The following is a 24,417-nucleotide window of genomic DNA, read 5'->3' as shown; positions in this document are numbered from 1 at the left end:
ACGCCCCTCACGCCGCGACTCTTGGTCGCTGGCCAGGGAAACACCTTCCTGAACCGAAGGGTTGTACGGCGTCCCACCACAAGTAACAGTGAACTTCGGTTCGCCTGAGTGGTGCATAACCAGAACGACGGCGCCAGTGCCGAAAATCGACATGCTCGTTCAGAGCTGTTTGCTCAAAAGGGGAGATATCAGGGTTTTGCAGTCGTTTTCACCTGACCTTGGCCTGCTGGTATTTGCCGGTCACTTTCAAAGTGAAAGAGATATGGGCCACGGGTTGCTGCTCAGCATCACATCTATCCAGCTTGAGCTCGCTGGGGTAGCCCTAATTTAGTTGGCCATGTGGGCATAATAGTTGTTATGGTCCCAGTCCTGAGGTATGGTCCTTGGCATTTTGGCTCTTAAGTGAAATCGTCAGTCATCAGTCATTTATAGAGTGAAGAACAACACTCGTTGGGTGGAGGAATATACAAAAACCTGAAGATTAATAAGCTCCTTATTTAGATTGACAACTACAGTCTACCAATCTGCTGTACAGAGTGTCCAATACCTGTGTCATGCTAGTTGTACCTCCAGGGACTTACCCTGCCTGAGCCTTTGCTGCCAAGATCAGCCACCCCCTTGCTGGCAGTAGCAGAGTCCAGGAGAGCCTGGAGTTATCACCTTGCTGATGGAACATGATCATAATTGGTGATGGAATCTCTTGCCCTTCCATTAGAGGCCTGTGTGAAAAAAGTAGAGGAAGTACTTTACTGTGTATGAAGTACGGGAAAGGAATATTATTATTGTACGAGAGCAATCAAGAAGTTAGAGCAAAAGAGAGATCATGCTGCTTATTTGCTCCCTATTCAGTCCTCTCATACTAATGCATTAGGAGACAGACTGTAATTGCAAAACCACATGGTCTTTTATTTTTTTCCCTCCAGGATTCCTATCTCATTCAATATGTTAAAGTCACTGTATCATTTGTGAATATTCTTGGATTGTTTTCTGTCAAGAAGAGGTGCCTGCAAAACACTTGCTTTACATGTTTCAGGTGTTGAAAGATGTGAAGGTACCAAGCGAAGGTTACAGAAAGTGACAAGGTCAGACAGAAAAATGCTGGTTTGGAAAACTGGACTCTAGTCTTGCCAGTAGTATAGTCATGGATTAGATTATTGAAGTTTTTTCAGACTCAAGATTCATAGAGGTGCTGAACCCTCAATACAAATAAAGTAATACTGGTCGTGCTTTGTGTTTTGTAATTCTCTGCACACTGAGAAGTTAAGGTCTCTAAAATCTCTCACAGTTTATTATTCAAGATAAGATTTTTGTAATCTCAGTGTCTCACAGCTGCATCTCTACAAGGTGATAACAGGGCCCTTGGCTCTGAGTGGGTAATGAAAATAAATTTAATAATATCTGCAAAAATATGAGGCTGGGAGGTTAAGTGTTCTGAGAAAATGAATCTTTTTTCAAAAGATTTGTTTAATTGGCAAAATAAGTAAAAATAAATAAAAAGGATTGAGCAGTGGAAGAAAAAGTACTGAACAGAAATGCACTGTCCAACTGTAATACCGAATTCAGAAGAAAGCCATGAAAACAGAGTACTTGGTATCATTTAATAGCATTAAATAGATTAAAATAGATTAAAAATTGAATCTAACCTTAATTTTTCAATTTCATGATTCCTAGGTCCTTGTCTTTGTCACTGAGATAATATTTTGTGTAATATGTTCTTTTCCATGAGGTAATTCTCATGTGTGCACACTGCAGATCCATTCATTTGTTAGCTGCTACTGGTTAGCAGTTTCTACCTTTGCCAAACACATTTCTCTAGTGTTATCCACACCAGAATGTTTCAAAATCATACTACGATAGGTTGCCATTCTAAACCAAATACCTCTATGATGCTGTCATGAGCAATCCTCCTGGAGGGAAAAATGCCACCAGACATAACAGCTGTCCTTCTGGAGCATCTCTGATGCCCTGTTTCATTATATTTTTGTGCAAACCATTTATTTCCAGTAGCAAATGTAAACTTGACCTCTATTTTAATCATTCATGTTGCCCATCTTTCCTGCTGACTCTGCACCTCTCCTTAGCAAGCATGTCTTCAGATGAGCAAGGGGCTGAAAAATAAAGATTACTGGTTGGGAAATAATGGGGCTTGATTGCTTACAATGAATTTTCAATTGCATGGTGAGACTAGCCAAAGCACTGCTGGAAAGAATTGTTAATCTGGTAACATTTTCACCTTCTACTATAGCATAAAAGACGAGAGCTTTTTCACCTGGCTTCCTCTAAAGGGAGAGTCCTAATGAGCATTGGAGTTCTGTCCCTCCAGACAGATGGAGAGATAATGAAAGCTATCACATAAAATCAGGAATTTATGCACACAGCTTTTGATGTCAGAGAAAGGCACCTTAAGCAATGAATATTTAGATATATTCATTCTATATGTGTGCTTTAAAAATACATAAAACACTTGTATAAAAACTGACACCTTTTCAAGTCCTGGTGTTCAAGTGTCATTTAGTGTCACTCTCCCTGCAATGGATTATTTTTCTGTATTTCTATGGTCAGAGCTAATGAGGAATCTCATGCTACTATGCTCCCCTATGTGTAACAGAAGAGACTGTCCCTAATTTACAATGTTTGCTATCTCTAGTGGATGCAGGATTGTTATCACTGAGTCCTCCAAGCCACGTTTTGTGTACAGCAGGGAGACTACCAAGGAGTCCCTTTATAGTTATGAATAAGCACAGCTAAACTGAGAGGACTACATCTAAAAAAGGATGGAAAACCATCTCTGTGCACATTTCTAACAGTCTGCAGAGACTGAACAAATAAGCTAGCTATATGCCATCAGGTGAACTGTATTGTTTATCAAGCCTTATCATTAAACTCTGGGTGGTTACCAAAACACAACAGAGGCTCCTGAACAAGGATATCATCACAGCACCTCAGATTCTGCCCACCTGCATTTGAACTCACAGATTAATAGTAAATATCTCCAAGTCCCATTCTATGTTCTGTTAAATCTAGTTCTGCAATGAAGCACAAGGGAAATTTAAATTCTTCTGCTAATGAAAAATTGCTGGGCTTGAATTACTTATGAAATGAGCAATTTGCTACTGGTTTGTAATAAATAGGAATGGGAAAATATTCCTTTAAATCCTTATCTCATGGCTTGAGGAAAACACATGTAAACAAACCAGAAAGAGAAATGTATGGGCAATGCAAAGAAAATGCTGAAATGACAAAATGTGAAAGGAGGGAAAGGAAATGTTTGAGGGGGCTGTCATGAGTTCATCACCCATATTCTGTTTTTACATTTTCGCTTCTGAAGTTTCTCTCTTTCCATCCTGAAAACACTTATGTTGCTGGTATCTTCAGATGGCATTACACATGCAGTCATTTACAAAATAGCTTCCATAGGCCTCAAAAGCCATCACTACATTATGCTTTAGAAACCCACAGCACAGCCAAATTGCAAAATTCTGATTTTTAAATCCTTAATCAGGCACTTTTGCTGACTTCAAAGTCTGTTAATTTCTCCTTTCGCTCAGTGCATCTGCATGTTCTTTTCCTTTTCCTGAGATGCTGTTTTCTGCACAGTTTTTATAAATACTGCTAATCACATGCATTGACTATAAAAAAAATAGCCAGGCTTGTAAGCTCTTTTTTTTTCCCCCTGGAAAAATGCCACTGGGAAAATCTAACTAAAGTGGCTGCAATGATGGCTGCAGCCAGTGTCCTTCTCGAAGCTGTGTCGCCCCCCTTCCCCCCCCCCGCCCCCCATCCCTTGTTGTTTTCAGCTCTGGGCTGCAAAGAGCAGAGGAACTGGGGGACAGGGGGACACTAGGAGTAATGTTCCTGGCATCCTCAGAGCATTTAAATACGTCTCATAGCGCTTTATTAGAGTCTCCTGTTTGAAAGAATGGGGAAAGAAAATATGAAACCTTGCTAACAGTCTAAAAGCTTCCTGAAAACAATTAATCTCCCAGTAAGCCCCAAAAGGCTATCTGTCAAGATAGTTAATAAAGATGTCAAGAAGTTAATAAAGATGAAATGTCAGGATGCCACATGGCTGCTAACAACTGCAGGCAGGAGGGGAAATGAGCTTCCAAGCAAAGGAGCACAAACGATGTCATCTTGCATATGATCATGTATCAAAACCAGCAACTGCAGCTGCTGACTTTTGTGTCTCTGCAGACAACTCTGACCTTACCATCTCTGCTGCTGCATTGGCTTTGTCAACACAAAAGCCCGTGACAAAGAAGGATGCAGCAAGTACAATCTACAGGTGTTGGATCTCCCTGAGGGGACTGGTGGGAGAAGCAGAAACTGCCCCATGTCCCCAGAGCTTCACAGGTCACATGCAGGCCAATATCCAGCGAGAGGCAGATGAAGCTGTCAGGCAATTCTGGAGCATGGCCTCCCTCCCACACAGCTCTACTTGTGTCCATTTGTTAGCTGGATGTTAGCTGTTGACTGGTTAGTCAACCAATGTTTTATTTCCCCCCAAGTTTCCAAAGGGCAGAGCAGGGCCCTGGAGTACAGCTGTGGTCCAGTCACTGCCAACAAGCAAACAGAGTCTGCTGACACTGAAGGCTTGCCCAAGACAGGGAAGGGGAAAAAAGCAAAACAATCTTCTCACCATACATTCTGTTTATTGCACATGTCTAGCAATCTAATATTCCCAATCTCTGGAATGCACCACAGCCTTAGTGTTTGGTAGATACCTCTCAGTAAGCTTTGAATGCCATCATTTTACTGTGCATTGTAACCCCAAATATGGCCAAATTGCATAGTCTTTGATTTTTATTAAGTCAGGCACTTGCCTGATCTGAAAGAGTTATTTAATAAAATAGAGTCTCTCTAGTCTGATGAAGAAATCAAGATTTATTTTCCTGATTTAATGTATTTGCTACTGAAAAACAGAGGGCTTCAGTTTGGCAGTGAGCCCTGTGCTTCCCAGTGGGAGGATGCAAAACATGGACAGGCTGACCAGATCAGGAAGTGAAAAGAAACACTTAATTTCTATATTTCAAGATTGGACAGAGCTACAAAATCCATCAAGCAGCAATGGTGGCAGAACATTACGAAACTGTCTAGCAGTATCTCTGCTTCAACAACCACAGGCCTCATGATGCTAAAAGGGGTCTGTTTCACTTAGTGAAGAATTTTCATTTCTGCTCTGTCCATTGAGGCACAAATGCTTTTTCTCTGCACTTTCCATCTCTCTAAAACAGATATCCTCACCTACCAATAAATCTTAGTGTGCATACTTCTCAGGTACCCAATGGGCTGGGCAGGTCCTTAATTGGAGTTCTTTTTCCCTGCTGTCTTTTTACTGGTGTTGGTTGCCTGTTAACTCTAATACCTTTGCTTCCTTCAGAGAAGTTTTATGTGTCCCCACTTCAACAGGTACTGAAAAAAACATTTTATTTCCATCCTGGCTGCATTGTTCTTCTTCTAGTGCCTCCACACTATCCAAAGTTGAATGCAGGCAAGTGGCCCAAGCGTTGAGTCCAGGTAATGGCTGCACAGCCAGGGCTGCTCATCCCTGGGTCCAGAGCGAACAGGAATTTTACGCTCATGTCTAAGGTGGGCAACCTGACCTATTTGCTGGGCCTGTGAAAAATGATCTATAATAAAATGTTGCTTCCCTGCTGGATAATACTGCATATATCAAAGGCAGGACACTGTTCTGGAGAGAGGAAAGGCAACATACCCAGTTTGATAGAGGTGGCATGAGTTTATGGGGGCCTTTCATCTCAACAGCTACGTGGCCTTTTAACTGCTTAGTCTGATCAAGGTATTTCCAGAGAGGGCATTTCCTTGGTCACTGCAAATGTGGCTGAGAAAGTGTGTGTTCTTTTTCCCTTGCCTTCAGAAGTGGATGCAGAGAGCATCATTATAGGCTTCACTTTGTTGCCCTATAGCCTCTAAGGTGCAAGGTCCTCTATGGAGCAGGAAATTACTAGTGAATTGGTGATCAACATGGGCTCTGATATCTACAATTTATAGAGAAATCCCACTCTCAGGGGGATCTATCCCTTCTTCTGCAGGATTAACAAAATTCCTATCACAGGCCACATTTAAAAATTACAGATTTCCCTATCCAAATACAGGTTATCTTATACTTTGATTCATTAGGGTCCCAAAGAAGCAAGGTAGATCCCTTGGGTATCAGAACAGTATCAGCCCATCATGCTGGTGCTGCACTGTCCATCATCACAGACTGTTTTAGAGCTGCTATGCCACTTCACAGAAACTTCCAGAGCCTGTACTTGAGACCCTGAGCTCAGGATGTGCAAAGCTGGTACCAAGTAGCTTAGCAGGAGGGCACTGTCCAGGACATATTTGCACATGTTAGAATCCTCCATCTGGGATATTCTCTCAACAACATCAGCCAAGAGTGAGCCAGCTGTAAATACTTTGCACCAGGCTTTGGTGGAAAAGAGTAGGTTATATTAATTAAGCTCACATCACAGAGATTCAGCATCTGCTCCAAACAAGTGATGAACCCACACTGACACCAGAGCCTTGTCTGTATAACGGAAAGTGCCATAACACCTCTTTACTTTGCAGATCATACTAAGTCAGCAGATATGTGGCAACTTACAGAACATGGTATTTGCTGGGGTATTTGCACATCCAGCAAAGAACTAGTCATGTTTTTTCTATTGGTGCAATAGAGAGTAGACCAAGGATGCTTATGGATTAAAAATCAAATTATCTTATTTGATCATTCCTCCAGTCTCTTCTCCCCAGTGTTTTAAACATTCCTTTTGTTGAACAGGAAAAAATTAGAGTAGCAAGGCAGGAGATACATTAATATAGCTGATCTACTGGAGTGAAGCCAAACCAGCAAAGGCAGGAATGTCTTTCTATAGTACTTAGCACAGTGGGGCTGCACTGGGACTCAGAGGCTATCATAATGCAGTGATAAATAATGGTAATAGGAACATCAGGAGATGAATACAGACAAACTGTATGACCTACAAATCTGTCAAAAATTTACATTTGCCATCAGCATACACCACATGACTGTCCTTCACAGCTTGATTCAGTGCCATGAAGCGTATACTGTTGTCCAAGGGAAAAAAACATAAGGCAAGGCAATGATCACCCTTCATCAATAGGGCTGTTTCTCCAGGATGGGCTTCCCCAGTATGGGACAAATCAGCAGCAAAGTGTTTTGTTCACATGTAGAGTGCTGCATCTGTAAAAAATTGCATCTGTGGGAAATTGCATTTCTGCCCAGCAGGAAATGTCCTTACATAATCAGCTGGGGCTTTGTACTGAGACAGGACAGCTTAAGCCTTACCAAGTTATACAGTCTTATACAGCTGTACAGCTCCAAAATAATCCTTGTTTAGTGTCTGACACTTACCAAATCTCTATTTTATTTTTTTTAATTCCAAGTCATAACAAGATTTGAATTTAAGGAAGGGTAGGTTAAATGAGTTTTCTTGCCTTTGTAAATCTACTATCAGACCTGTGGTGAAATCAGTATCTTCCAGATTTTAGCTCCAGGAATACTGGAGTATATTTTCCATCCATATTATCCATCTATTCAACTCACTGTTGTTTTTCCTTCCTAAAAAGGAAGGGTGAGTGGAGAGGAACATTATATGGCTAATGACTTACTAGCCTTCGAGATGAAACCTTGGACTCTATTCTGGGCAGAATAATTGATCACTCCAAACTGATTCTCAGGTGAGTATCAAGGACACAGAAGCAGTAGCCTGAATTTTTGTGTTGCTCATGGGTTTTCTACTTTCTCATGCATACTGGCTTTTATGGCAGATCAAATGTCTCCTCTGTTTTTGAACATTTATAAAAGTAGACATAGAAAGCTGCATTCATCCCATATTTCTCTTTCTATATAAATTTCATTTTTTAAATGCACATGTTTATCTGTTCCACAGTTCTCTTTAATCAAATTTATTCAGTACAATTTACAAAATTCCTAAAGCCTCCCAGTACAGAATAAGCAATCTTGCTAATAAGGTCAAGCATAGCTTATTATTCTAACTACCCTGCATTTTTTAGTACTGGTATGTTTAAGCCTAAAACTGTGATGAAAACAGTCAAATAATTGTACAACTTTATGAAGGAAGGCAACAGCCCAATGAGAGATTAACCTAGGCTGATCCTCATAAACAAACCATACTTACTTGAAAACCAGTGGGTTAAGAATTAAATGAAGTGAGGATACTGCAGTCATTGGGTAGTTAGTTGGCAGGACATGCAATCAAAAAATCAAGTAGAGGCACAGTCAGTGAGTAATTTAAAAAGATACATATTAATACAGATATTTTCATTTTGGAGGAAAATAGTCAATTTTGATTCTATTCAGTCTCCTCAACACAAAGAAATCTTTATTTCCTGAGCTGCCATGACACTCCTCCTGCTCAGGGCTAAGAAATTATTGTGACAGGTGTCCACAGACAAGTAGGTCCATAAGGATTGCTCATCTGACTCTCCTCAGGGCAATATCATTAATGTAAGCTGTGCATGACAGCTTATGGGGAAAGAAATACCTTTCAAACAGCCTACCAATGCAATGACAGTGTGTTTCAGGAACCACTAAATAAATTTTCTGCAGTGAAATGAACTCCTCAGTGAGCTTCGATTAAATAGGGATAGTACTAATCTCTACGTGTCCACACTTGAGACCTTACATTGGCAATATTACATGGCCCAACTAAATGAGTTTGAAAGTCTTTCACACATCAAGATCCATTAGAATTTCTCTTCTCTTTGTAGGGTGAAGCAATGATGTTTCCTCACTCAACGTTGATTTAAGCTCTCAGTATACACACAGTTATACTGATACCACACAATGCTGGCCACCTTCCACCACTGCAGTGTTCTGGAAGATGAGGCCTGGCCTGGAAAGCAGTCTGGATAGGGAAAAGAACCATTTTTGTAAAAAAATTTGAAAGAGGAGAACTTCACGTAAACTGCAGGGCTGATGCTACTGGGATTGCACACAGATGGTGAGTCTGTGACCACACTGCCTGAGGCTTTGTGCTCACCAGACCTCACAAATTTGTTTGTAGGAAATCTGGGAATGCACATCCTCAGGAAAACCCCATATGCTGCAGGACAAATGTTGGAGATACAGGAAGAAGCATTCCTCTTTTATAGTTTTTCTTCCTTTTTCTTGTAAGCAAATCACCCATATATGTGGTAAATGAGCTTAACTATCTCCATGCAGCTTTTACTCAAATGGTTTCATTTGAGCACTTCTTTAGATACAAGTATTCCCGTGCTCAGAAATGGATCTGCCTCTAGGATGAAGTGAGCCATCTGCTTAGCTGTGCATTGCAACACACTCAGCATATTAGGAGAGAGAGAGAAGCAGAATAACTACATCCAACTGGAAAAGCAAGTACAAATGCATTTACACTGAAATTTGACCCAGGCCCTGCAGTTTACCCTTCAAACTCAATAACAGGACAGGCATGTGAAAGGTCAGGACCATAAAACACCTTTGTCTCACCTCTCTTCCAAGGATAGCACAGCTATCTGAGCTGCAGGGCTTGCCAGTCTGCCAACAGAGTGGCTAAGTGCTCTCTTAGGGGACAGTACCATTTACTGTATCATCAGCCACACTTCCTGAAATAGCCTGTTTCTCCTCAGAGGCCATTCTAATAATCATCAACAATTTGCAGGAACTTTTGAGACCAGACAGGAAAACAGCACAAACTCTCTCTTTGACATCAGCCCAATCAAGTATGTCTAGCAGAGAAAGAGCCTACCAAGAGGCCAAGGTTTGCTACCCCTCAGGAATGACAAAGTTAGTTGGCATTGAACCATTACCTTAGTGAAGACTGTGTCATGACATAAGACAATGAAAATGGATGGGCAATGCAAGACAATTCTTGTAAGCCCTGGTTTTCAAAGAAATTGCCAAATTTGGAACTTTGCAGACAACTCTGTTTGTTGTGAGATCTTAACTCCTTTGCACACTGCCAGACCAGATTTTAAAAAGGCAGACACTTCTCTAGCAGGTCTGCTTGCTCTGTAAAATTACTGCTCGTAGTTCTCCTCTTGCAGTACAGCGGAAGTTGGGAATAGCTGTGTCTCACACACAGCAAGCAATTAGAAGCACAAGCATTTCTATTTGCTCCCATGTGTCATTTTTAATCTCATAAAAAAGACTAAGCCACAAAACTAAGAGACAGAGGGTTTTTCCAGCTTAGAGGTAGTTAGATGCACTTTTGATGTGTGCCTTTATGATACCATGGAAGAATTCAGCTCTATGATTTACAGCTGTATGTGCAAGTTGAACCCAAGGGTGCTGGTGTGAGCTCTTTAGGTAATGGGCATGATAAATATGCACTTATCTTGGAATGCAGTTGCAATCACTGCGTGATCCTGAAGATATAAGCATGGTGTAAAGACTAGGCAACAGTCCTAATGTGGAAACACAAACTGAGCATGCTTTACTACTGGTGACCATTGGATGGCGTTTCTCTTCAGAGTACCAGCAATTCAAAGTTCATGGGGAGTCAGTGCATTTTAGGATTCTTTTTTGTATTGTTCAGTAATTCAGTTTCCAGTTACACTCACATACTGAACATACACTCTCATTAGACTGAAACCTGAGTTGACTTATTTTGTACTCCTGTACAGGTCTGAACACCAAGTGTCACCTGGTCACTTGGAGTTAAGTGATCTTTACTAACATTGAACTATGTGCCATTTACCTGGGCAGTAGGAGGATGCCAGACATGAACAGACCTGCAGTAACTGCTTCTATGAAGTCTCTTATTCCCCACTAATGCTGCTCAATATGCAGTCTTTCAGCATTACGGGAATGAGTGCCTTCACCTCCATGGAGGGTTGGAACAGGCACCCTGCCAGGCTGGTGGAACAGCTGATATGCAGTAACTTGAGCCCGTAATGCTGTGCTGTGGCATTAGGCAGTTCTGTAAGTCTTCCTGGGGCAGTAGCGACTGACAGTGGAGTGAGGGTCTGCTTCCTTAGGGTCTCAGAAAAAGCACTGTTCTCAAGTCAGATCTAGGTCAATGCTAACTCAAAAACCTCACACCACACCCCTTTGCCCAGTGTAGATGGGCCTCCAGAATCAGGACAGCTTTGGATGCTGGAAGATAAGCTAGAGGAAGAATGAGGGCTAAAAGATATAGGAGTTCCTGTTTTGTGGTTCTCAATATCCGTCTGATAAGCAAGATCTGGATGTGATTTTTTCCAGAGCTACTCTTTTTCACACACAACAGAGGAATCAACATTGCTGCTGGTTTTTTTGTCCAGCCTGAGTAAAGTGCAAGAGCTACCTAGGACACTGGAGTTCACTTGAGAGATTATAGCTGTAGCCTGTAGATGGGATGTCAGCAGCTGACATTAAGAGGTTAAAAGTGTTTTTCAAACTTTTTTTTTTTGCACCATTTCCTTCCAGTATGATTGTTCTACAAATCAGAGTACTACTTTTAATTAAAGTGCAAAATGAAACACTGGGAATGGTGCTAAATTGTTGTGATTTGACCTGTCCTGGGTTCATGGGCAAACTTCTTAGTAAGCAATTTGTTACCACATTTATTTAAAAGAAGGAAATAATCCAGAATGCTAAAACCAGAACTTGGAACAGTTGTTTTAATTCTGAACAGCTGCTCTGTTTAACCTCTTAGGATTGTCAGCAAGCATTTTTTGTGACAAAGATGCTGGTCATATACACACACGTGCAACAGCTTGTCATGGAGACTCTCTTATTTGTCTGCAAACATTTCTGTGGGCTATTCTTCCTTGATTGTATACTATTCCTGGGAGATTCATTGTAGTCCTGATTAACCATTCTCAACCAGGCAGTCAGCAGGCATCAAACAGCCTGCAGGATGAACTGACCCAACACAGAATGCAGACTGTAGAAGAAGACATGCACAATACTCTCTAAGCGTGTTGCATTTGATGGACACTTGTAAACAAAGGATCTCATCTTTAAAAAGGAATTTTTGACTGCAACAAATGATATAGAGAGATCACAGATATTTGTACCAAGGTGTTACCTGCTGTTAAAGGTGATTTTATTTCCCTTTCCTCTCTTCCTTGGATACAACTACATAAGAAAATTTCCCCAACAAAGGATTTCAGAGGCTTCTCTGTTTTTGTTCTCCTGGCCTTTCAGAAGTTCTTTCTCTTCTTTTCCCTGTATATGGACATAAAAGGCTATGCTGCAGAGCTTTACATACAGTTTGGAAATAAATAATGGATGATTGACTAAGCTGGTGACAGACTGTAGCAGCAGCAGCAGCTGCATATGCTGGAAGATTGCTGCTGTTTGAAAATTCTGCAGTTGAATTAAGGCAATGAGGGAGCTCTTCTGTTCACAGAGGATTGACACCATTTTCATCACAATAGGAAATAGGTGAGGCTTGTGCTTTGGCAGGAAGGATTTGATGAAACAACTCTCACATGGCCAACAGTCCCATCAACATGAATGAATGCACAAAAAGTGGACTGAGGTCTTACATGCTATACTGTTTTCCAAATTGATACCTGGTTTCAATATATATAAACTTGCTTCCTCATAGCAACCTTTAGAGTTCCAATTTATAAAAAGCTCACCTAACAGCATAAATGCTACAGTGGATTCACATCCATCTAGAAAAATCATAGAATGGTTTGGGTTGGAAGTAACCTTAAAGATCACCATGTTCCAACCTACCTGCCATGGGCATGGACAACTTCCACTAGCCCATGTTGCTCAAGGCTCCATCCAGCTTGGCCTTTAACACTCCTAGGGATGTGTACTCTAGAAGCTTCTCTGGGCAATCTGTTCTTGTGCCTCACCCCCCACATAAAAAAAAAAAAAAAAAAAAGTCCTCTTTATGTCCAATAAATCTACTCTCTTTCAGTTTGAAGCCATCCCCCCATGTCATAACACTACCTGCCCTTGTTAAAAGTCCCTCTCCAACTCTCTTCTAGCCCCCTTTAGGTACTGAAAGGCTACAATAAAGTCCCTCCCTCCAAGCCTTCTTTTCTCCAGGCTGAACAACCCCAACTCCCTCAGCCTCTCTTCATTGGAAAGATTCTCCAGCTTTTCCATGCCCCACCAGAGACCAAGTGCCCAGCCTCCTCAACTGTCCCAGGAACCTTTCCAATTTCCTTACTGAAGTATCCTGAAATGCAGAGAATCTGTTCCATATACCTGTAAATTAATTGTCTTAGGTGCAGGCAGAAGCAATTGTACCTGGAGGAAGGCTGGGACAGCTCACAGATATGTAAAATCCAGTATTTTTCACAATATTTACCATTTCCCCCACATCTTCCAGCCAAGAATAGGACGCCAAAAAGACAATTTTCTTCAGGTAACCTGTGAACAGGAAATTATGGTTTAGTGAGTCACAGATCCTAAAATATCCTATGAAGCATGTGGCCTCTGCATAATACTACTATTAATAATAATTAAGCAATGCAAGTGTATGCTTTTGGAACATGCTAAGGAAACCTCAGTGCAGAGGAGGAGAGACAGGCACACTCAGGCAGTTTTGGATACTCACAGCACCTGGGGGCATCCAGATAGACAGGTACACCCCATCTATTACAGAATGGGAGAGATAAGTGTGTTCTGCTTCTATGGTCAGAAAATCCCTCACCATTGGGCTAAAGACAGGCACAATAGCTAATACTGACCAATACCATGACCTCATCTCATGGCACACAGGTAATGACTGCAAACTGGCTTCATTTTATCTGAATGTATGTATGCTTTATTTCACAGTTCAGTGCATCAATATAAACTAACTCTTTCTGATGCTTTCAGGTTCCTGTCATGTTTTCAAGCTGAATATTACTAAAGGTGTTGACCACTGGCAAGACTGTATGGGGAGTCTAGTGGGCCTGAGACAGCTGAAATCTAGACCTGAATATCACATCATATGTTAAATGAAATGTGAGGTATCTCTCAAGCACAAATCTTGTCCGTCTTGGAAAGGTGACAGCTTCTCATGTTTTCCTCCAAGCAAAACATTCCTCTTGAAAAGCAAAAAAACAAACAAAAGCAGTCCCTTATGCTGTGGTCAGTGTGGTGACCTATGTCTGTGTGATGTTTCCTAAATATTTTAGTACAGCCAACACTACTTAACTCCTCTCCAGGAAGAAGGATCTGGTGGACTAAACTGACCTTTGCCAGTCATCCTGCACATCTTATGGCAGGTTTGAATTCTCTCGCTGAGAGATCCAGCTCTCAGCTGAGGGATACTCTTTGCTATCAACAAAGGGTCTAAGCTGGCAAATAAACAGCAACCATTCCGACATTTCTGTTATGGTCTGTTTTGGGATTTACAAGCTTGCGGCATTCATCCTTATAGGCACCAGCAATGTCAGGAAGAGAGTTTGGACATTTCTGCAAGAACTACAAGGTGGAAAACTCATTTGGGTGCTTAGGCAGAATTTGGGATTCAGTATATTTCCTAATGCAAGGACCACCCAGTTTTATCACTATTCTGTGACCATTTCTGACCAGATCTGCACCCATAATGCCAGTGGCCACTGCCAAACTCTTCTGTAAGAAAACTTGCACTTTTCATAGCTTGTTTCAGACTACCACTGTTGATCTGTAACCAAAGGAAGAAATCGCAAAGATCCCTTAAGCAGAGGGGGTGGAAGAGGAGAAAAAGTCACTTATGTCTCAGTGCCCCCTATGCCATGTAATTCCATGCGCTCAAGCAAATGCTGAAAAAGGGAAGCAACTACTCCCAATGTCACTTTGCTACATCACCCTCCAAGAAAACAGTTCCTTCTTCAATAGCTTCTGCAGCTGCTCAGATCTCAGCAATTAATCCTCTGTGGCAATCTCCTTTCCTCTGGCAAAGTCAGCGTTCCAGCACAAGAGATATATGTTGTCCTTGTGAATTCTCCCAAGCTGCAATCAATAATGGTACAATGAAACCTCTGAAATGACTTAAACTTATTTTGTGTAATATGACTAGCAGACAGATTAAAACAATGTCCCAACAGGAATGTTCCTTCCTTAATATTTAGGTTCCACACATCAATTCCACTCTAGCTACTGTGACTAATATCTACCACCACCACACCCGCCCCCCAGGATTTCCTGATTTTAGATCACATGTACTTTGAGCAGGATTTGTAAGTAATTTATCTCACTCTTGGCTTGAGGTACCTGAAAATGCTGAGCATCTATTTTCATAAAGTAAGATTTCTTGAAGATGTAGATAGTAGGGCACCTGGAAATGAAAGCACTTGAAATCATGTAATCACTGCTGAATGCCTTAGCTATATTTTCCCTTGTGAAAGCATTTTCAAAATTGTATTTCTATCACAATCAGTGTGATGCTATTTGCTTCTCCTTGTGGCTCTGGCTTTTGGATTCAAGTGAGTAGATGAGTGTCTGTCCTACGCTGTGACCACAACCTCAGCAAGGTCCAGAAACTTAGCAGCAGGGACTAACATTACCAATGCATAAAGCACAACTCATTGGCCCTGCTAATAAGGAATTATCCAACTACTGGTCCCAGACCTGCATTAATACCTTTACATGGAGCTATGCCACACAGCTATCCCAGTTGGTCCAGCACTGCAACACCACAAGCCACCACAGTAGGCTGTACATACCCCAAAGAAAAACTCGTCTCCATTTTAAAATGTTCTCATGGTTGCAGAGAGAAGCTTGAACACATTGCACCACAGCTGCAGCCTTATCATGTAACAGTTGCATGGGTAATGAAAATACCCATTCCAATATATTATTGAGAAAAAAAAAATACACTGTGGTTTTTTCATCCATCCTCTAGTTTTTAAGCACGTGGTAAGACCTACAAAATATCTTGGCACAACAATACACCTAAATACATCCAACTATTCTAATATCCAATGCAGACATGGTGTTAGGCCTAACAAAACAATGCCTCATGCTCCACACAGTTTTTCTGCTGTTGGTCTGCAGCAGGAGAGTCACTCTCCACTGATACCCCCAAACCAGGACATGTTCTAGGCATCAATGAGCATCGACCAATTTTTCAGCAGCACATAGGAAAATCTGTTTCAGGAAAATCAAAGTCCCTGAGTTACTGGTGCCAGGGCAGTTACTGGTCCTTGTCTTCTGCTGCTCTGATGCAGAGCACACAGGAAATTTCATGGTCTGGCACTTCTTTGCCCAGTGATACAGAGTATACACACCGAAACACTTCGAGGGACCCTGAACAGGTGTTCATGGTGAATGGCCACTGGTGGGATCTGGGAGACGAGATGGAGCTGGGAAACGGGGATGAGGAGGGGAATGGAGGAGGTGGAATCCCAGCCTGCCGACAGGGAGGCGATACCCTCAGCTACGGGAGGGCAAGGGACAGGAGGGCAGAAGGGAGACGGCTGTGGGGGCTGGAGTGAGCTCAGTCTCAGGGAGAGCAGGACGGAGGGCAGGGGTCTGTGGGCTCAGCCAGTCCGGGGCGCTGAGGGTCCCGGCGTACGCTCGCCCCTTGCCGGGCCGGTGAGGTGAGCGGTGAGCGGTGAGCGGTGAGCGGAGCCGGCGCATCCCCACGCCCGAGGCTCGCCCCCGCCGCGCCGCACTGGGCTGGGCAGGGGTCGCAGCGGAGCGGGGGGCGGCGGTGCCCGCGGCGGGCGGCGGGGGCGGGCGGAGGCGGGCGCCCCGCGGGCGGCGGGGCGAGGGAGGAGGAGCGGCGGCCGCCGGAGGATGGGAGCGAGCGGCGGAGCCGCGGAGCGGCGCGGGGGCAAGGCCGGGAGCGCGGCGGCGGGCGCCGCGGCATCGCCCGCGTAGGGCGGCGCGGGAGCCGGGCGGCGGCGCGGCCATGGAGAGGGCGAGCCCGGCGGCGGGCAAGCTGAACGCCGGCGGCCGCGGGGCGGGCGATGGGCACGGCCCCACCGGCGGTGCCCAGCCGCGGGCGGCGGCGGCGGGCAGCGCCGAGCCGGGCGAGCTCATCGGACGGGCGCTGGATTTCAAGAGCGAAGGGGCGCAGTGCTACAAGGACAAGAAATTCCGGGAGGCCATCGGCAAGTACCACCGCGCCCTGCTGGAGCTGAAGGCTCTGCTGCTGCTGCTGAGCCAGGAGCCGGCCGGGCAGCGCCCTCCCGCCGCCGCCGCGGCGGCGGGGCTGAGCGAGGAGCAGCGGCAGGCGGTGGAGGCCATCGAGGTTGACTGCTACAACAGCCTGGCAGGTCAGCGGGGCCGCGGGCGGGGGGCGGCGGGTCCCCACCTGCGCCGCGCACACCTCCCTCCCCCTCCGCAGAGCAGCGCTGCCGCCCCGCTCCGCTCACCGCATCTCTTCCCTTCCGCTGGCTTCCATTTTCGCGTCCGCGCTCCCGCTGGGCACAGCCGCGTTGCTCGGGCAGCGCTGGGGAGGGGGCGCACGGCCGCATCTGGCGCTCGGGCTCGCCCGCGACCCCCAGCCCTTCTCCCGGGCGGCTCCATCCGCCCCCGATGAATCCGTGCCCTCTTGCCCCTGGAGACAGGTGGCAGGGCGGCGGTGCGTGCGTGGGGCGCTCCGGCTGACAGAAATCGTGGTTTGTGAAATGGCCAAGATTGCCTGCTGCGCTGTGCCCTCAGCCCGCGATGTCCTTCAGTCCCTTCGCCGCAGCTCCGGCTCTGGAGCCTGTAATTAATGGTATTACAGAGAGACGGACTCCAACCACATTTGATGTAAGGAAGGGGAAGGGTTTGGGCGCAACTGCAATACCTCCAAATAGTTCTACCAGATATAAAAAGAATTTTTTGGCTCCTTAGCACTGAAAGTTGAAAGCCAATACAGTCCTGGCTTTTCGCTAGCTTCCAGTCATCACTGTGGTCAGTAGACATTTGATCATGCCTCCCTTTGCTCCTTGCCATCTGTTTAGAAGTGCTGCAGGAAGATGGAGAGGAGTGGTGGGGGGTTTAACTACTTTGTAGTCTGATTCTGAAGTCATTACAGAAACAGAACTCCTGTTGACTTCAAGAAGCTTTATCCAAACAAGTGCAGGATCAGATGTTATTTTTGGTCCCCAGCAGCACATGGTTTTTTTCTTTCCAAACCTGAAAGCATCTCTACAACAAAAACTTGTGCCCAGGTACATACAGGGAAGAGAGCATTCATAACTTGGACAAGATACACAAAATAATAGCATTAAAAAAGCTCTGCTGTTTTGCAGAAGGATGAAGGGTCACTCATCACCCTTCATGTCCTTGGGGGTAAAAATGGTGCAAATTAGGACATTAGCTTTTGGCTTTCTAGACAGAGTTTGTTAGCTTTGTTTCCTGTTCTCTAGTGCTAGAAAAGATGCAGTATAAAGTGAATGGTTTGAAACACTGAGCCAGCATCCCCTCGTCATAATGCATGCCAATCTCTTACATTCAACACGCCTTTTGGGATGAAATAGGGAGCACAATTTAGCTCCTTTTCATCATGTTTCCAAATACTCTTCCTTCAAAAGCCTATTGAAATCTTGTAGGTAGAGAGGCAAGTGAGATTTCAGAGTGATACCCTAATTGCACAGATGTAATTTTGTCTCTCTACAAATTTCTGTTCACAGGTTTATTAATATCCATTGATTGTATTTGGCAAGGATCATTTAGATTGGCAGGGTTACACAAAGAACCCACAATACTCTGAACAATATAGCTTGGTGAGCTCCTGGGCTTGAAAAAGGGCTCACAGGCACTATCTCTGTTAGATACAAATGAGATGTGGTAGGTAGATGGTAAATGAAGTGGGAGAGAGAAATGGAATTTGCTTCTGAGGCACTTTCTGCCAGTACACAAGTTCCACTTGCTAGAAATGGCTTGACTCCTGCTGATGGAGTTGTCCTGTGTCATTGTCATTGTCCAGCTCACTTTTTTACAGTTTCATGTTTGTGCAAGGAATTTTTGTCACTGTTGGTTGTATTTGATCTTGTCATCAGTAGCAATTGGTGTGAGAAACATTCTCCATCTTTATCCTAAATATGAACAGATCTTTTTCTAAATTTAACCAGTATGAACACAGGAGGAGGTAAGTATAATTAACCCTGGACTTAGAAGCAGTACTTTTCCTGGGATAACCTCACAGCAGGTCAAGCTGTCATTTTGCACAGGCGGTTGTCACATGTTTTCAGTAGATGGCATGCACAAAGCAGAGAACAGCACTTGTCTCAGAAATGCACAGCTTTGTGTGTGTCTGCTGAGCTATCTGCAAGCAATTTTAAAGAAATGCCCTGCATGCTGGAGAGGGGAGTGTGCAGTTAAACTGGAATTGCAGTGTTTTTATTCCTAGTCACAGAGCTCCCATTCTAGCAGGAAGATCAGTGAATTCACATTGAAAGAGAAAGGAAGAGAGGAGAGGGAGTTTCCTCACAAATGTAACAGTAATTAGTATATATTTCTAATAGCAGCTTCAAGACATGCAGCAGTGAGACTTCATTTTCTAAGTGTGATGCAGCAGAAGACACCAGTTCCTTTACGCCATGGGCTCTAGCAGAGGCACCAGCACGTACTGTTACAGCTGAAATCAGTGTTACTTGACATGGGGAGCAGAGGAGATGCAGGGAGTTTTGCTTCTGAGCACTGCTGGCTGCCTAGAGCTGTTTCTAAAATAAATAAATCTGTATAGTGCAGAAATCATAACAGCAGTACATGTTAACTCTGGAGAAGGCAGCTTTTCACTTAGCTCTGAAGTATAGCCGGTAGCATTACCAGCTGTCATCTGGGTGTCCTTATTATCAAGTTCTTTTAGCACCTCCGCTTACTCTCTAAGCCTGGCATTTAAGAAGCCCACCTTGCTTTTGCACTGCCGTTTTTCATGTGGGCACCACACATCCACCTGTCAGAGATGCTTTGCATCACGGCTACAGATGCACACACACATTGACTTGTTTAGATGCAGCATGAGAGTCAGAGGGGAGCATCAGCTATAGGTAAATATACACATAGGTGAGAAATAAACCCAGAGGGGATTTTGTGTGATCTCATGGGTAAAGGCTGGTGTTGTTAGTTTGGCTTTTTTTAAAATCTGACCAACTGCATGAGTAGGCACATGTGGGCAAATACTAAATGGTTTTCAGTGCCTGTCATTGCCTGCTGAAGGTAAATTTAGGCAGAGATATGCACACAGATTCTTGTTTAGGTCCACTAGTTTTGTAGACCACCTTCAACAGGCGATTCTACTGTAAGATGGGGTGGCCAGCTCACATATTTATTAAATGCCCCCCAATATTTGGTGTGTTTTCCAAGGTCTGCTGTTGTAGAGCTGTGAGGTACACCCACAGCCTAAACTATTTAGCCCATTTCAAAGGATCCCAGATCTGCTGGGTCTTAAGTTCTTGTGATTTTTAAAAATTACTATTTTTAATCAGCCAAGGATTTTCAGAACTTGCCATTGGCAGAGCTGCTCATGTTTCTTTCACTAAGCTGCTAGCTGGGCTTCATTTTAAGCTCCAAGAGTTTTGCCTTAAAGGGACTGCCCTTCACAACTGTGCTGCTGCGTTCTTGCATGGGCCTGCCAATACCCCGTCATTTTACCACAAGTCATTCTGATGAATGTCACCAGAGGCAAGAGCAGCAGCATGGCCAAGGCTCCCAGAAATTGCTAGGGTAGGCAAAGACAAAAGCCTACCAGCAGCATAGAGCCTTCCGGAATGAATGCAGGGTTGTAATGCAAACAGTCCTTTCTTTATGACTCACTGGCGGTCTCTGACCTTGAGGAAGTCATTTGACCTCTTTTTGCCTCTCTCAGCCCTGTTGAAAAATAAAGAACAAGGACCACGATTGCATCCTGATGGGTGCATTCAGCTGAGTTTTCTACAAGTTAGTGGTTTATGTTTTTTTAAAAAACAGATGGATGTACAAAGAATGCTTGTGGAAAAGTAAACTGGCCAAATACACCTCAGGTCTTGATCTCCCTTCCACTCATACAGCATATTTGATCTAGAAGAAGCTCAAATGCTTTATGTACTGCATGCAGATGGGGGTCATTTATCAACTACAAATGCAACCACTGAATGCAATGATTATTTTATGCCACCATTACTGCCTAAAAGTTTACAGGATTAAAAGCACTCTGTCTACTCTGCAGAAAGAAACAAGTCCTAGTCATTCCAGAGCAGCAAAATGCTAAGGGTAAGCACAGTTTTAAGCTTTTCTAGTGAGGGAATGTTGCAGTGTGATAAGCAAACCTCTGCTGATTTTCCTAAGCATGCAGAAATTCTAGAGCTAATTCTGGCAGGAGAAACAGAACCAGAGAGAGATCTGGGGATGACAAGTGGCACTGGGGGATCTGCTTGCTAATCCTCCCTCTGTGCTAACCAGTTGTATTATGTTCACCAAATCTTTTGTAAACTTCAGTTTATCCATCTGCATTTTTGACCTCCTGGGAGTACTGTAAAGCTGTTAATTACATGAATGTAAAGTAGGTGTAGAGTGTTTGTATTCCCATTCAGACTATAGGAGTCTTGGCAGGAGGGCACAAATGCCTGGAAGAGTATTAAAAATTTAGCTCTCCTAGATACATCTCAGTCTGGAAAATGATGTTTGGCTTCTTACACTGGCAGAAATTTGCACTGGTACCATTTCAATGGCTATGTGAAGGTCATAGTGACAATCCCACAGAACATGACACTTCCAGCAGCATAGCAACCTTCTAGCATCCTCAGGCTGGGGTGTAGGTACTACTTCCAATTACCATCAGTTGCGTGGTCTTCTGTGAGTATTTCCGGTGAGAAATCCAAACACAAATACTTATAATACGTAATCCAAGTAAAAATGTAACTAAACTCGAGAAAAGCTGGTAAAACTTTCCACTGACCACCCACTAGGAGACGTCAAAAGGAGTTTCTGCTAAAAGCCCATCCAAGTATATAGCCGTTAGCAAGTACACACTCTACCAGGACACATGGTGCTGTGGGTGTTAAAGCAGTCTTGGATTGTTGCTTGATGTGATGGTTTTTTTAATCTACTGCATCAACAAAAACACCCTCTATAAGGATGCCATACAGTGGGAAAGAGGGGCAGCAGCAAACAGAGCAGCAGGATGTGGTCTGCATTTTCACTTCTTGGTAGGGGGTGTTTCCTGACACTCTTGTTTTAGATACATCTGACCAGCCTGAAATGCTTGGAAGCTCCTTGTTTTACAGGACTGATGCAATTACTGCTCCAGGGAGGTGCAACTGCAGCAGAGAATAAACACCAATGACTGTGTGTGGTTTTTTAGTGATAGGCCCAAACTCTGACATGTATTTAAGAAAGATGTGGAATTTAAAGCTATTGTCACGAATTTCTCTTTAGAAATACTCAGTATTCACCTATTCCTTTTTATTTAGGATAACAAAGATCTCCCCTGTTCATGGAGTTTCTTGTGCTTTGGAAGGGTGGGATGGAAATACATCCAGATGCCAGGGGGGCGTGAGGGAGGGAAGAGAAAGGATAGCAAGCTGCCACCAACCTTGGTTTAAGTGATATGTGTCTGAGACCATCTCTTGCTGAGGCAGATGTGTTTTTCTCCATATATGTCACTATTTATCCCAGGCTTTTTCAAAACTTAAGGCTCTGTGGGTTGCAGGTTTTTTTGCAGCCAGTTCTACCTCAAGTTTAATTCCCTTTGCATGAGGAGAAGCCTATCCCAGCTGACCTTGTCAGCATAAGCCTGAAACAAAGAACTGAGAAGGTATAGATTGCCTGGCCACACTGTCCAGAGGAGCTGCAGTCTTGATGACCTGAGATCCCTCAAAGTTTAGCAACAGCTTACTATGGGAGATGAATCAGGAGATACCGAAAATCACAAAGCTCTCCAAGAACAGAATGGTTAATTTGTTTACCTAAGAGTACTGCTTGTTTTCCACCATGAGAACACTGCTGTTTTCTGAGTTCTGTAGTAGCACATCTTTCCAGCTTTACTCCATCCTCTTCTGAAATGTTGTCCTAGAGTTTCCTTCAGCAAGAGTTATGCAATGAGTCACTGCCTCTTACACCTCCACAGGTTTCCATCAGTGCTGTGCTGAAGATGGTTCAGCTGGTTCAGTAAAACCTAGTGTTAAATCTGGGTCCCAGTCAATTGGTAAATATACCCATGAGGTCCATTGTTACCACCTTTTCTGGGAGCTGGGCCACTTCTGAGTGGTTCAGCAGGTGGAACATCCTTCTCTTCTTGCTGTTCACTTGGGCTCAGGCCCAGAAATGTCTAACCCAGCTCCAGGCCTCTTTCTCCAGCCTCTCTCAGAACTGCATATCAGTTCAGCAGCACATCCCAAGTTCCTTGTCACTGTCCTCTGCCATTGCTACAGATATTCCAAGAATGGAGGATCATCAGGAGTTCACACATTAGGATTTTAGGACGGTAAAGGAGCTGCTGTGAGGAAAGAAACAGTAAAAGTATACCGTGTAAATAAAAGGGGAGGTCTAAATGTTGCTAGCTTCTTGCCATTGTGTTGTGTCTCAGAAAGTAACATACAAAGGACTGTGAAATGGAGGAAATAAAATGAAGAAAGGGAGAAGATACGTAATAAACTTTTGAGAAAAATTACTGACTATTTATTTGTTCTCTTGCTTCATGGATGAGAAATTGATAGGGAAGGGAGACAACTGCTATAAATTCTGGTTTCAGCTTACTCAGATGACCATACCAGTGACTAATATTGAGGGTTAAAAATGCTTGGAAAAAAAGTCAGAATTAACTATCATTGACTAGAAAGGTGTTACTAATGGCTGCTGAGGAATCTCTCTCCTTTTGTTCATTTCTGCACTGCATCTTGGATGGCAAACAGTAGCCTCAGGACATTGATGGATGAATGCAGGTAAATCTTATAGTGGCATGGAGTGCTACTATTCTGTTCTCTCTAACAATGATTGTAGAGTCAGTGCAGTTTGTGGAAGCTTTGCTGGAATTGCTGAACATAACTCCAGCTGGGGCACACTTACTTGAGTGAAGCTAATAGGTGGTAGTAGTGGTTTTCTACACTTGCCTATGCAGCTGAAAATGGTAACCATTGAATGTGGGGCTGGAGCAGAAAAATCAATCTCAGGATAGCCATTTGGAGTTTAGGACACTGCCACAAACAGCACTAAGACAGTTCATGGAAATGGTTTAGGCACAGTCATGTTTTTCTCTGATAATCTATGGCAAAAGTGGCAGCTGGGAGCAGTGGTCTTTAGCTGTCATAGCTTGACATGCCAGAACTCATCTATTACTAGGCAATGACTGATGTCATGATCTTAACTTCAAAATCTGCCCCATTTTCCCCACTTTCCAAAATTCTTGACACACCATTGCCCTGAGGCTCATAGGCTGGATAGCACCATCTGCTTTTCCTTGTCTTTGTCCTGTGTACCCAGTTTTCCCATCATATGTCTCAGCACAGAAGTCAGGGCTGCTTGCATAGTCTGTGCCTCTACCCTTTGAATTCCTTTACTTGCTGTCCCAGTTGCAGCACAGCTATGTCAGACTTTTTGACCTCCCACACAAAGCTCTGTTCTTTCCCAGACAC

At 43.7% G+C, this 24,417-nt stretch overlaps 1 protein-coding gene and 1 long non-coding RNA gene across 3 annotated transcripts in view; one reads left to right on the top strand and one right to left on the bottom strand.

Annotated features, from left to right (window-relative positions):
* Positions 1–583: 583 nt before the first annotated feature.
* On the bottom strand, positions 584–15,584 carry LOC143694359 (uncharacterized). Of its 2 annotated transcripts, none has more exons than XR_013182793.1 (4): positions 13,269–15,584; positions 12,683–12,802; positions 12,024–12,163; positions 584–719 (listed from the first exon to the last, which is right to left on the bottom strand). It is a non-coding gene; the product is annotated as an uncharacterized LOC143694359 (long non-coding RNA). The 2 variants fall into 2 exon arrangements; XR_013182794.1 differs by lacking the exon at positions 584–719 and adding an exon at positions 7,452–8,897.
* Positions 15,585–16,400: 816 nt separating this feature from the next.
* TTC9 (tetratricopeptide repeat domain 9) overlaps positions 16,401–24,417 on the top strand; it is a 28,579-nt gene continuing 20,562 nt past the window's right edge. The window contains exon 1 of the mRNA XM_054635139.2: positions 16,401–17,151. Coding sequence (XP_054491114.1) covers positions 16,785–17,151 — 367 coding nt within the window. The 5' untranslated portion in view covers positions 16,401–16,784. The remainder of the gene's footprint in view (positions 17,152–24,417) is intronic.

Source organism: Agelaius phoeniceus, chromosome 6, assembly GCF_051311805.1.
Source record: "Agelaius phoeniceus isolate bAgePho1 chromosome 6, bAgePho1.hap1, whole genome shotgun sequence".
In the NCBI taxonomy this organism is placed as follows: Eukaryota; Metazoa; Chordata; class Aves; order Passeriformes; family Icteridae; genus Agelaius; species Agelaius phoeniceus.
This window is presented reverse-complemented; position numbering and strand designations above follow the sequence as displayed.